General features: G+C 43.0%; 1 protein-coding gene across 2 annotated transcripts in view; it reads right to left on the reverse strand.

Annotated features, from left to right (window-relative positions):
• Positions 1 to 605: 605 nt before the first annotated feature.
• Positions 606 to 14,662, reverse strand: part of ADPGK (ADP dependent glucokinase) — a 41,970-nt gene continuing 27,913 nt past the window's right edge. Inside the window, exons 5-7 of one of the 2 annotated variants that reach the window (XM_006087836.3) lie at positions 11,566 to 11,762; positions 10,844 to 10,942; positions 606 to 2,172 (exon numbers count right to left, since the gene is read on the reverse strand). In XM_006087836.3, the coding sequence (XP_006087898.1) occupies positions 1,618 to 2,172; positions 10,844 to 10,942; positions 11,566 to 11,762 (851 nt within the window). In that variant the 3' untranslated portion in view covers positions 606 to 1,617. The remainder of the gene's footprint in view (positions 2,173 to 10,843; positions 10,943 to 11,565; positions 11,763 to 14,662) is intronic. The other variant, XM_006087837.3, reaches the window with a different exon arrangement.

The raw sequence follows: 14,662 nt of genomic DNA on the forward strand, positions 1-14,662 counted from the left end.
GGAACTCTCAAAGTATTCTCAGGTTTAGAACATAATGATAACTTATTTCAGTTCTTTTTGAGAAAATAGAAATCTCTTCTTACTTCAGTCTTTCCAGTAAAATAGGCTAGAAGGTTGGTGTTTAATTGAAATTGGAGGCAGAGCCTGATGAGGTGGCAGCCAGAGATTTCCTTAAACTACTTGTTTTGAATTTCAAGCTGCATAATTCTCCAGGCTTAAGTTTTCTTGAAGGAGTAACCAAGCCTTTTCTTCTTACCCAAAGTAGGGAAGGAGAGGTCACAAATGAAGAACTTGAGCTAGCTTCAAGATTTCAGAAGCAGCTGCAAGCCAGCAGCTGCCATATCAATACTGCTCTTTGAACAAACTGAGAAGGCTCACCATCCTTTCAAACTGCCGTTTCTTACTGGATTCACTACTTGATACTAGTATCTTCTGTCACTTTAAAACACAGAGGCTCAGTCTCAGGGACTGCCCAACCAGTGATGGGGAAGAGAAGATAAACACCTCAAGAGCAGAGTAACATAGAACTCACAAGTTAATGTTGGAATAATTTCTACTATATCTGGCTCCAGAGTGATAGGTAGAACAAAATCAATTGCAAATAGTCTTAGGACTCCTGAAATGTAATTGTTTTTAATATATTTAAAAGCACACAGACGTCTCTTTGATTTATAAAAAAATAAATACATAACATGACATATTTCTTCATGATCCTGGGCTCTTATGAGGTCAAACTCTTAAATGGATGTGATATGTCAATGTAAAACACACATGATCAGTTATACACACAGAAGCATATTCCAGTTGTAAAAGCAGATTCCTTCAAGGACCAGAATAAACAAAGATCAGTCTTCTACTGGAGAAAGTATGTCCAGAGCTGGGCAATAAGGTTGTGCCCAGCATGGTAGTCTTTGACCAGCTGGCCTACAATCTAAGAAGCCAGGGCAAGGGCAGGCAGGCACAGCCCTTCAGCTCACATGGTCACCCACCCTACAGGTCAGCCAGGCTTCTAAACCAGTGCAGAATGGCCAATTCTCTCCCAGGCTCCACAGGGATCCTGCCTCACTGAGAATGAAGCACAGGAGGGGTGATTTTGTCCTTACTTGAGGCTCTGTCTTAGAAGACTAAGGTGTGCTCATTAAGTATTTTCATTATAACACTGAATGGAAGTCATGACCCTGCCCATGAACACTGAGCGGAGAGAGGACACGAGAGGCTCACCGTGGGCTTTACTAGACATGATGAATGAGCATGCACTTCTGAGGGGGGAGGAGGGAAGTGTTTTTTCCCAGCTGGCATGCGCTCCAGCCAGGGTAAAGACGCTATGTAAACTGGGGGTTTGGGAATCATATTTTTTACCCATATAACACAACATAAACAAACCTAAAAATCCAGTCTCAGTAGATAAATTTGGATTAAAACCTGAAACTTTTTTGCGTAATTGTCAGCAGGTTGGAATGTATCTGATAATTTAATCTATTGTGTTGTTGGCTGTCTTTGAATTAAATCTAGAAACTGTTCTGATACCTCAACCCTATTTTCCAAACCACTTAATTCCTGTTAACTCTTAAATCGGCTAGTTCTCCTTCTTCAGAAAAATTACCCATAACAACTTTCCTAATAGTGAGGGTGTACTTCTGAATAGAAGAGGCCTTCAGCTGAAATGGCATCGCCAAGGCCCACAGTTCGGATAGGATCTTTACAGACCAATACGGGTGTGAAGTGGAAGGACACCCCCTCCCTGTGCCATTCTATCACTGGCTCGTCAGGGTTGAATATGACCCTGGAGCCTGCCTCCGAATGGGAAGTCAGGAACTCACGGGGTGCCCTCAGGGACACTCGGCTGGTATCTATGGTTTCTGTGGCACAGGCCTGTGTCCCAGCCACACGAGCTCCTGCAGCCACGGCTGCCAACTGGTTGGCCCAGTGTCCATCTACAGTTGCCAGGATGTGGTAGACCAGCGTATGGAAATGGATCCTGGTGAGGTCTGAGGCTCTGCTTTTACTCTTCCCATGTTCCTTCAAGATCCAAAACAGGATGTCACTGACCATGCCCACATCAGGAACACCATTCCAAGAAGAGAGAGAGGAGTGAGGTCCAGCTGCTGACTGGCTAAGAAATAACAGCTCCTGTTCATTCAGCCCAAGGGAAGTCACCGTGTGAAAGACCTGCTAACAAAAACAAAATGACAGTCTCTTTCTGATTCACATCAGCATCTTAGGACACAGCCAATGACTAAAGCCAAGGAAGTAAGGCAGGATAACCTCTTCCTTACAAGACTCCCTGCTCCTGAAGTCTGTGGTGGGGAAGTGACAGATCATAGGTAACTGTTTTACACCTCTATCTCCACCTTATTATTCCTCGGGATAAACTGGAAAGTTGCAGTAACACTGTCTTAGAGCCAGTCTTTTGTTATACGCCACTACAAGACAAAGGGCAGAGATGTACATATTTTGTATTTCTTTTCATGGTGCCTAGCTTTGCATACATAGCAGATCCTCTTACCATTGATGGGACATGACTCTCAGTTCCTCAATGTCAGCAGGCATTATGCCAGTAAAATGGAGAAGGCCCTAGCAACACACAGTCAGGCTCACAGTGGTTTTGTGTATAACCACCAAGGAGCAAGAACAGTTTCATATTAGCGCTAAGCATTTTAGGCAGGTGTTATTACTAAATAGACTATTTCTCATTCTATTTAGTAATAACACTGAAAAAGGGCACCACATAGGAGCCATTGAGCCTGTTTTCCTTTTGTTCTGTGTTTTTAATTGAAAAAATTATTTCTAAATTATAGTTGACGTACAATATTAGTTTCAGGTATACAACGTAGTGATTAGACATTATATAACTTACTAAGTGATCACCCCAATAAATCTCATACTCATCTGACACCATACTTAGTTATAATATTGACTATATTCCTTAGGCTGTACTTTGTATCTCTGTGACTATTCTGTAACTACCAATTTATACTTCTAAATCCCTTCCCCTTTTCACCCATTCCTCAATCCCCCCTCCCATCTGGCAACCATCAAAATGTTCTCTGTATCTATGTTTCTGTCTTTCATTTTTATTTTTTTGGATTCCACATATAAGTAAAGTCATCCAGCATCTATCTCTCTCTGACTTATTTCACTTCGCCTAATACTCTCTAGGCCCATCCATGTTGTTGCAGATGGCAAGATTTCATTCTTCTTATGGCTGAGTCGTAATCCATTGTACACATACATCACTTCTTTATCCATTCACCTGTTGATGGACACTTAGGTTGTTTCCATATCTTGACTACTGTAAATAATGCTGAAACAAACATATGGATGTATATGTCTTTCTGATTTAGTATGTTTTGTTTCTTTGAATAAATATCCAGAAGTGGAGCTGCTGGGTCCTTGTTTGTTTCTTGTTGTATCCTTTGTTTTAAAGTCTAGTTTATCTGGCATAAGTATTGCTACCCCAGCTGGTTTTTTGTTTCCACTTTCATGAAATATCTTTTTTTCATCCCTTCACTTTTAGTCTGTCTTTTGATATTAAGTTTCATACAATTTTTTATCCATTCTAGTCACCATATATCTTTTTGAAAAATCCTCATCTGAGGATGTTTTTTGTTTAACTGATTTTAGAAAGAGGGAGAGAAACACTGATGTGAGAAACATGGCTCAGTTGCCTCCCGTATGCACCCTGACCAGGGATCAAATCTGCAGTCTAGGCAGGTGCTGACCTGGGATCAAACTTGCAACCTTTTAGTGTATGGGACGACTCTCAAACCAACTGAGCACTGTATGTCTTTTGATTTGAGCATTTAAAGTAACTGTTGATAGATATGATTTATTGCCCTCTTATTAGTCTTACTTTTGATTTTCCTTCTTCTTCTTAAAAACCCTTTAACATTTCATGTAATACTGGTTTGGTGGTAATGAACTCCTTTAGCTTTTTCTTGTCTGGGAAGCTCTTTAGCTGACCTTTGATTCTAATGATAGCTTTGCTGGTAAAGTAATTGTGGATGTAGGTGCCAGTCCCTTCTGGCCTGCAAAGTTTCTGTTGCAAAATCAGCTGGCAGGGTTATGGGAGCTCTGTTGTAGGTAACTAACTACTTTTCTCTTGCTTCTTTTAAGATTGTCTTTTTAATTATGGCATTTTAATTTATGTGTCTTGGTGTGGGCCTCTTTGAGTTCGTCTTATTTGGAACTCTGTGCTTCCTGGGCTTGAATGTTTATTTTCTTTACTAAGTAGGGAAGTTTTCTGTCATTATTTCTACAAACAGGTTTTCAACCCTAGCTCTCTCTTCCCCTTCTGATGCAAGTTTTGGTATGTTTGATGTTATCCCAGAGGGACCTTAAACTATCCTCATTTTTAAAAATCCTCATCTGAGGATATGTTTCTATTGATTTTTAGAGAAAGGAAAGGTGGGGGGGGGGGGAGGCGGGGGCTAGAGAGAGAATCGTCAATTTGTTGCCTCCTGTAGGCACCCTAACCTGGAATTGAATCTGCCACCCAGGTATGTGCCCTGACCAGGAATAGAAACTGCAATCTTTTGGTATATGGGATGGTACTCCAATCAACTGAGCCATGTGGCCAGGGCACTGTTCTCATTTTTAAAATTCTTTTTTCTTCTATATATTTAGAGTCACTAATTTGATTCTCTGCTTCATCGACTCTACTGTTTATTTCCTGTAAATTATTCATTTCAGTTTATCATACCTTTCATTTCTGACTGGTTATTTATGGTTCTCATGTCCTTTTTTTTAATTGAAGTTTTCACTAAGTTCCTTGAGCATCCCTATAACCATTGTTTTGAATTCTGTATCTGGTAGATTGCTTGCCTCTACTTAAACACATTTCGTACCGCATAGAAATCTCCAAGACATCCTCCAGGGACTGCACGTTTTTGGGCAAACTGCACGTTATTTAAATCATCATAACTACAGATCATAATGCACTTTAGGTGTTGTTTTTCAATAATTATAACATTTTTATTTACAAAAACAATTAAACAATTAAAGTTCCTAGTACTTCTTTAACGTATGGGACTGCATAAAACATTTTCCTCTATGAAGAGGGACCAAACAAAATTTACATAAGTATCTAGATTCGCTCCTTTTTCCATGGGCGGCACAAACTCTGCAGGCTCTCGTAGGAAATTTTTTCTTTCCACTCGCTGGAATACACGTAGGTTCATGCTGCTTCATGTCACCTGGCAACCTTTTGGGTGGATCTTTACGAGGTGCTCTCCTTGCACCCCCAGGGGAAGGGCTGGACAGATTTGTCTCTGGTTCCAGAGAGCCTTCATTATTGTCATCCATTATCCAGTCTCTCGCCACCGATAGCAGAAACTGTTTATACTTCATTTTTGCTTGTGGATTGAGGATGTTGTACACTCTAAATGAATTGAAAAGTCCACAGTTTATAAGGTACAGCACTACTTTTTTTGTCCATTTCATCGTTTTCCTTAGAATGGAACAACACGAAAGGAAGTGTATCAGTTTCGTTGGTTTCCTTCCTTTTTCTGAGAGAGGGCATTTCTAAAAGTGCCAGGAACTTGAAGACGAAGACTATTTGAATGACCAAAATACAATGTAACTGCAATGCTTTATGGGTTCATGCAATTATATAGTTTTTCGTAGATTGACCTGCACGGTTTCCACCAATGAGATCGCTTCATTCGATGTGGACAAGACAGTGTGTTGACATCTAAGGTCCATAACAGATGGCGCGTGAAAAACGAGAAAACTCGTGAGCAGTCCTTAACAGATGGCGCGCGAAACACGAGAAAGCTCGTGAGCAGTACAAAAAGTGTTAATTTAGTTCTTCTGGAGATTTCTCCTGTTCTTTCATTTGGGACCTGTTTTTTTGTCTCATTTTGGCTGCTTCCCTCTGTTTGTTTCTATGTATTAGGCAGAGCTGCTCTCTCCCAGACTTGGTAGAGTGGCCTTATGTAGTAGGTGTCCTATAGGGCCCAGTGGTGCAGCCTCCCTGGTCACCTAGCTGGGTGCTCCAAGTGTACCCCATGTGAGCTGTGTGCACTGTCCTGTTGTAGCCGAGTCTTGATTGCTGTTGGCACATTTCTGGGAGATATTTATCCTCAGGCTGATTGGCTGCAAGGACTGGCTGCAATTATAGCAGAGGAGCTGCTGTGCAGGAGTCAACCCCATGGAGCAGGTCTCACTTCATTGGGGCTTTGGTGCCTGCTGAGTCTGCCCCTTGTGTGTGCCACTGTGGAGGTGGTTGGGTTGTAATCTAGTGTGGTCTGTAGCTGTCTACCAGGCCCACTGGCTCTGGGGCCTCCTGGGAGGTACAAGGTCAGCCACTGCCTCTATCCTGCCTGGGGCCATCTGGCGTGAGCAACAGAGCAGTCTACAGATGGCTGCTACTTGTACTGGGCATGGAGGTACCCAGGAGAGTTCAGGCTGCTAACTGAGGTTGGTAGCTGCTAGCCAGGTGTGGGGCCTCTTAGCAAAATGTATGGGGTATGTTTAGGCCAAATCCTGTTTGATAGATTTTAGGAAAGTCCAAAGCATGAGCCAAGAGAGGCTATTTGTATGGAAAACTACTGGAAAAGGCTTGGGTGGACCCGCAAGTTGGGTAGGGTGGGGTCTCAGGAATCACCAGGGCAGAGCTATGAGTTTTAGCCAGGTTGATGGAGACTCAGATATGGCACCCGCCTGCCAACTCTGTGGAACAATGGCTTCTGCCAGTACTTCTGTCTGAGAGAAGGCTGCTCCTCCAGCCCTTGCTAGACAATTCAGTTCCTCCTTGTATGTCCCTGCTGTGTTTCAAGCTACCACCCCAGTGTTGGGCTCAAAGTGCTTGGAATGAGTCCAAGTTAAGTTTGTGCATTCATGGGCCCTTTAAGAGGAACACCTGGGACTCTAGCAGACCTCCATTTCACTTAGTTGTAATCCCCACTGATCTTTACAGCCAGAAGTTATGGGGACTTCTCTTCCTGGCACTGGAACCCTGGGCTGGGGGTTCTGATGTGGGGCAGGGACCCCTTACTCCTTAGGGGAGATCTCTACAGCCAAGATATCTCTCCCAATTATTAACTGCCACATGTGAGTGTGGGACCAGCCTGTTCCAAGCCTCTGCCCTCCTACCAGTCTCAATGTGGCTGTTTCTTTATATTCTTAGTTATAGGACTTCTGTTTAGCTAGATTTCAGGGGTTTTGAATGATGGTTGTTCTGTAATTGTAACTCTGTTGTGGTTGTGGGAGGTTCCAAGTACCACATTTACCTACACCATCATCTTGACCAGAACTCTCTGTTGAGCCAGTTTTCTATCGTAAAGGGAACCACTATGTCCACCTCACCATCTTTCTTACTTAGCACTTTCCTCCTTACAGCCAGAGAAATACATATAAGATGACTGTTAGTGCAAGAGAGATCAGCCCCCGTATATATGCAGGTATGTAGGTATGGGTAGAGGGATTTATGTGTATGTATTTTTATTTACTTAAAAATCAATGACCTGTACCTTTGCTAATGTAATAGCACTTCCATTTACTGCACGTTCTATTCCAGGCACTGAACTAATGGCTTTATTTCACTCAATTCTTACTGTAACCCTCAAGGGAGGGACAAAGAGAGGGAGGGAGGGAGGGAGAAAAGGAGGGATTACCTCCATTTTACAGATAAGGGGACTGAGGAGAGATTAAGTAAACAGTTACACAGAAAATGAGATAAAAATGGCTTCCTTTTTAAAAAGTAAACCTATAAAAGAGAAATGCAAATAAAAACTACAAGAGTGAACCCTAATGTAAACCACATATTTTGTCTGGCAATGATGTGTGAGTGTAGGTCCCACCAACTGTACCAAGTATCCCACTATGGTGCAGTGGGTGGGATACTGGGGGAGACTGGGTGGGTTTGGGTAGGGGGTATATGGGAACTCTATATTCTGGCTCATTTTGCTTGTACCCCTAAAACTTCTCTAAAAAGTAAAGTCTGGGGTGGGGGGAGCGGGTGAGCTGGGTGGAGAGAGGCAAATGGGAGGGAAATATGGGACATCTGTAATAGTATCAATAAAAAAAAAGTAGTCTAAGTTAAAAAAACTATTGTGAAATATTTCTCACCTGTAGGACTGGTGACAATGCATGTTTTTATTGTGTTATTTTTAAACAATTTTTTAAAACTAAATTTTAATGCTTTATCAGGAAAATTCTTTTTTTTATTTATTCATTTTTTATCATTTCAAAGAGGAAGGGAGAGGGAGAGAGAGAGACATCAATGATGAGAGAGAATCATGGATTGGCTACCTCCTGCACACCCCCTGTTGGGGATCAAGCCCGCAACTGAGCATGAGCCCTGACCAGGAATCAAATCTCGACCTCCTGGTTCATAGGTTGATGCTCAACCACTGAGCCACACTGGCTGTGCATGTTTTTAATCACATTCAGGTCACAAGGACATGAGGAAATAATGAGCACTTGTAAAGAATTCTAGTGGAAGTAAATTGGTGTAATTCTCATGGAAGGCAATTTGGCAATATCAAATTTACAGATGCTTTTTCTGCTATCCAGCCAATTTTACTTCTGAGTACTATACATATGTACTTGTTCATGGGCAAAATAAAACCATGTACAAAGTCACTGTTTGTAGGCCTATATGGAATAGCAAAGGGTAATGCACTATTGAGAAGATTCAGGTTCAATAAACTGAGGTGCCCACACATTCCTTTTAACCACATGGCTGTGAAAAGACGAGGATATTCTCCAAGTGATGACAGAAAAAAGACCTCCAAAATCTGCTTAGTGAGAAGTATTTGAGATCTTGCTCCCTAGCATATGCCATCAGTTTGTCTCAAATAAATTCTTAGAAAAATTTTTTTTAAACCCAATAAAACAAATTCACTTAGTGAAAAAGATCGAAGTGGTAGAATGTGTATTTACTTATACTATATTTTTTTTAATAAAAGGGCTTAAAAATAAGGACATATTCCCATATTTGCATATACACTGAGTGACCAGATTATTATGACCACCTGACGTTTGTAGGCAAATTAGCTATAATTTCACGCTGAAGTTGCTAGAGGGCCAGACCATTATAAATAGGGAAGCAGGTTGTTTACCATGACAGTAGAAGTGATTTTTTTCTGAAGATATGGGTAAACAATGCGATTTAACAGCCTTTGAACGTGGGATATATTTGAACATGAGTGGCCAGATTATTATGGCCACCTGACATTTGTAGGCAAATTAGCCGTACACTGTATTGTATGGGATATGGAAGCCGAAGGCCTGTTCGAACACCTTTGCTGTCTGCAGTTACCAAGATAAAACGTCTCCAATTCGCACAGGAACACAAGGATTGGGCAGTCGAGCATTGGAAAAAAGTCATGTGGTCCGATGAATCACGTTTCCAGTTGCATCATGCAGATGGCAGGGTGAGAATTTGGCAGAAACAGCATGAAAGCATGCACCCCACATGCATGAGTACAACCCTTCAAGCTGTGGGGGCAGTGTTATGGTTTGGGGCATGTTTTCCTGGCATGATTTGGGCCCTTTAATTCGTGTGGAAAAACGTCAGAATAGCACAACATACCTAAGTATCGTTGCTGATCAAGTTCATCCTATCATGTTGATGGCGTATCCCAATGGAGATAGCTTCTTCCAACAAGACAATTAGCCATGCCACCGTGCTTGTATTGTGCAGGAGTGGTTTCAAGAACATGAGGGAGACTTTACCTTAATTATTAGGTGGCCCCCACAATCACAAGATCTCAATCCAATTGAACATTTGTGGGACGAAGTTAAAAGAACCATCAGGCAGCTGGTTCCACAACCATCAAACCTCACAGAACTGGACAGTGCTATTCATCAGGCATGGTGTCAGATTCCTCGCATCACCTTTCAACATCTCGTGGAGTCAATGCCAAGAAGAATCGCTGCAGTATTGAAGGCAAAAGGTGGCCCAACAAAGTACTGATAGGGTGGTCATAATAATCTGGCCACTCAGTATATATATACCACATTCAAAGGCTGTTAAATCGCGTTGTTTACCCATATCTTCAGAAAAAAATCACTTCTGTTGTGGTAAACCTGCTTCCTTATTTATAATGGTCTGGCCCTCTAGCAACTTCAGCGTGAAATGATAGCTAATTTGCATACAAACGTCAGGTGGTCATAATAATCTGGCCATTCAGTGTGTGTGTGTGTGTGTGTGTGTGTGTGTGTATATATATATACACTGGAGAGAGACAGATGAAACTAATGAGAGTACTAACAGTGGGTACAAGTGGTGGGAAAGAGGGACGGTGGCTTTATTGTATAGCTTTTAATATTTTAGGGGTTTTGAAACATATGATTAACCATTATAAAGGTTAAATAATAATAAAATAAAAGGGTAACTAACTTGCCCAAGTTCATAAAGCTAGTGAATGGCAAAGCTAGCATTCCAACTCAGGTTCCCCAAGTCTATATTCTTAAGCATTACCCTCTCAAATTTATCTAATCACTTTAGCCGTCCCAAGGCAGGGGTGAACACGTGATGCTTGGTGGTAAGGGAGTAAAGCTCCCCCTAATCCCTTTCTCTGAGCTTCTTGACATTCCGTTGAAAGCAGCTGAGCTATAGACCATTCACTCCCAACTTCCCCATTCTAGAAGAACAGCCCATGAACCCATCAGATGCACTGCCGTATTTCTAACCTAGGAGGAGATCCTGTTCCAGAACAGTTCTGGTTCCTTATTTAGATCTCCAAGGACCTAAATTTGAGTGACATGACAGCCATGCCTCAGTGAGCTGGCCCCTGAGCCCAAACAGCTGGTCCTGCTGGACAAAGGCACGTCTTTGCAAGGCCCCATGAGAGTCAGGGCCAATGAGGGCCCCATGTGCTGCCCACATGGTTACCTGATGCACAATGCTGCTCATGAGCTCCCTATTGGTCATGCTGGCCAGCTCTAGGTGAATTGGAATACCAACGGGGATGTCAGAAATGGAGGTCACAACCTGTAAAAAGAGGACAGCAATGCTATTAGATATAGAAGTCAGACAAAAGGAAGAAAAGATCAGGTCCTAGAGGAGTGTGTATTGTCACTGTCTTCTTTGCATCCTCATGAAAACTCCAAGCTATGTAGGTTTCCATGGCCTCTGTGGAAACAGGGACACCTAGGCTCTGCAGAGAAGCACTGGATTACAGACTCAGAGAGCACAAAGGACCGCCCCTATATGTTCATGTAATCAGCCTATTCCTGGGGACCTAAACTGAGCAGTTGGCTTCAACTGCTATATGAAACTGCAGCAATAGCTGATGGGATGTGAGATGACACATAACACAAAGGACACAAACTATAAACACTGCAGCTTTCAGCCACATTCAGTTTAGCACAGGATACAGAGGCTCAGGCAGGAAGATGTTCTGACCTGTCCTACTCAAGCTGCTGCCTGTGTCTGAAATAATACTGTGAGGTGCCTCCCTAGAGCAAGAGGAAGGTTCAGAGCCAGCTGCCGTGATATCTCCTGGGAAGGCCAGAACTGAGGGCAAGGCAGCGTAAGCTGTAGAGGCCAAAAGAAGCAGGATTCTGAAGAAACACACTGCTGAGATCTGTGAAATTCTAGAACAGTGCTATTACCTCCAAGAGTCTCTTTCTCTGGAACTCCTTGCTTTGTCCCTCCATCATGTGCAATCCAGAGAGGACCACCAGGTCTGGCTGAAACTCTTCCAGGCTAGACACAAACACCTCCAGCATACTCATGGCCCCGTTGGAGAGGTCGTGGGAGAAGATGAATCGGTTGGCATGGGGAGCTTTTAACTGGCCCCACTCCTCCCCTAGAAAAGCCCAGTCAACACAATGGGAAGAAAAGGAAGAGGCTTTAAGTCTCCTAGCTGTGGGGGGAAGTGGGAGGTGAGGGGGCTTGCTGGGCTCCCCAGAGCCTTTTCTCAGGGGAGGCTGGCTTCTGGCTGAGTAGAGCCTCGCTTCAATGGCCTGAGATAAGCACGGCATTGTATCCAGGAAGACAGTGGTCAGTAATGAAACAAACAAACCAAATACACAGAAACACAGTATGGGTACTATACACCTTTATCAAAGGGTGGCAATTAGCTCACTCTGAGTCCCAGGAAAGCTCTGCTGTCCACTGAGCTTTTCAAAGACAGGATGCCTGTGTCCTTTCCCAGTTACAGGACAGTAGCATCACTTACAAATACCAGCATACAGTGCATAGCACACTTGTCCCTGCACACAGCAATGCTGCCTTTCTCTGTCTCCACCTCACAGCAATGTCCTGAGCACCTTTCACTTAGTTGGGACCTAAGGAGGCTGAAATTCCAAGAGTCAAGCTGACTGCACTCCCTCCCCCCTGCTGCCCACCGGTGGTTTCCAGGCACTTGGTCCAGAAGGTAAGAGCATCTGGCTGCTCTTAACATCCTCTGAGTGAGCTGCTGTAAATGACTGCTCAAGACCAAGTTCAAGTGCAACTTCCTTCATGAATGGTTGTGACTGCTCCAGCCTGAAGTACACTTTCAGTACTTTAAGCATCCACAGAGATTTTCCTTTCCATGGTCTGTGGTAATTATTTTGCTTTGAGTTATCTCTTCTACTATTTAGAACTAGTAGTCAAACCTAAATCATTTTTCACACATTTGTGCTACGTCTCCCTGAACAGATTGCCAGCTCTATAAAGGTAACACGTATGTCTGGTTCCCACAGCATTTGTCACAGCCCCTGGCACAGAGTGCCCACTCAGCACCTACTAATCTGATCCCAGTAGAGCAAGCATGTCAAACTTGCAGCCCACAACGAATATTTCTGCGGCCCAGCCAATATAACGGTATGTAAGAAGCGTTTTAATAAAAATTTTGTAACTTGATTTTTACAATACCCTGCTATACATAATTATTAATAATGAACTACAATGTTCGTTAATGACTGATTACTATAATCGTGTTGCATTCATTTCCCTTACACGCCTTAACGCACAGGAGCTCCATTTCTCTCCACTAATACTAGCAGCGAATATTTTAGCAGCCGATCGGTCTTGTACTGACTTGTTTGGTGTGCGCAACAGGAAATATTTTGCTTTTGGAGAACAAGAAAAATAGGTTTATTTGCATTACGCTTATTAATTTGTGCAGTTATTCAGTGTCTGGTAAGTTAATGTTCAAGAAAAAATATTAATTTTTATTAAAATGTTCTATTATTTTATGTTAACAATTACTCATTTATTTCAGCCCTTTGTATTCAGCATGTCTCTATCGAAATAAACCTATGTTTCTATAAAATTAAAGCTTTTTTTTTGCGGCCCACATAAATTTAAACCTTGTTCATGTGGCCCAAGTTAGCTTTTGAGTTTGACATGCTTTCAGTAGAGGGAGGCAGATCCGTCCTGGGGTGGGTCTCCTAGTAGGCGGAGGAGTTTGGATCTGCTCATCTATAGGAATAGCTCTCAGCACTGGCCATGTATCAGAGTTCCCCGGGGAACTAGCTTTAAATGTGCAGGTGGCGAGGCCCCACCACTGAGATCTTGGCATGCATTTAGGTGGAAAACTACTGATTAAGGCCCCACCACTGCCCAGTACTGGAGAGGAGTGCTGCACTGTGAGTCCTAAAGCAGGGAAGGAGACAGGGGCCCTCTCCGAGCTCACCTGGTGAAGCTTCACAATCAGAGGCTTTACCACAGAGTTCACCTTCTTGTCCATAAAGACTTGGCAGAAAATCTTGAAATTAAGTCAGCCAAAGGGCCACCGAGGCTCTGCAACTGCTTAGGGCAATTCTTGTATGAGGCCACCCCCGAGTGGGGGCTGGGTGAGGAGAAACCTGTCACCACCAGCAGGGACACTCTGGGGCAAGGACTTGATATAATTCAGGTTTACGTGGCTTTCCCTCCACAGGGTTTAAGGGTTTGTCCCATTTATACAAGGGAAGCCCACATGCTGAAAACTAGTTGAAAAACTTGGTTTCTATCACATTCTGGATATTCCTTCAGAAAGTTTTCTCCTAAGACAAACAACCCATAGCAGAGGGTTTCTTCATCTTGCGTGATCTGCCAACTGCAGTTAGCAACCTCCTTCCTCCTTTCTACAACAGGCCTCTCCAAACAGAAGCTCTGCCTCTCTGTGGAGAGCACCTGTGTGCACGCATGTGTAGGGCTTACTGTAGAGCAAGTGTCAAAGCTGGGAGAATCCTCCTTACTTTAAGTTCAGCTTTCTTTTTTAAAAAAAATTGATTTTACAGAGAGATGAAGAGAGAGGGGGAGAGAAACATTGGTATGAGAGAGAAGCATCGATTAGTTGCTTCCTGCACACCCCCCGACCTGAGATCGAGCCTACAACCTGGGCATGTGCCCTGACTGGGAATCGACCTGGCAACCTTTCAGTGCACAGGACGACACTCAACCAACTGAGCTACACTGGCCAGGGCAATTAGCTTCTTGAATCCATTCCTCTGAAGAAACATTTAATTGTGGGTCATTTATATAAAAATCTATGAAAGCAGGAAAAAAAAGAAAATACCTATTTACTAAACCCCAATGCAATGATTATACTTGTTAAAACTATATTCCTTTCTTAGCTCCTGGTCATGTCCAAACAAAATACCCAATGGTGGTCCACAGAGTGGAGTGTAGTAGTCTAGCTCTACTTCATTTAAAGAGCAGACACCAGGACGACCTCCCCATGAATCCTTTCCTAACTCTGTCACCCCCAAGAATATCCAATGACTTCCTTCCCTG

The sequence above is a fragment of the Myotis lucifugus genome, unplaced genomic scaffold (genome assembly GCF_000147115.1).
Source record: "Myotis lucifugus unplaced genomic scaffold, Myoluc2.0 scaffold_41, whole genome shotgun sequence".
Classification (NCBI taxonomy): domain Eukaryota; kingdom Metazoa; phylum Chordata; class Mammalia; order Chiroptera; family Vespertilionidae; genus Myotis; species Myotis lucifugus.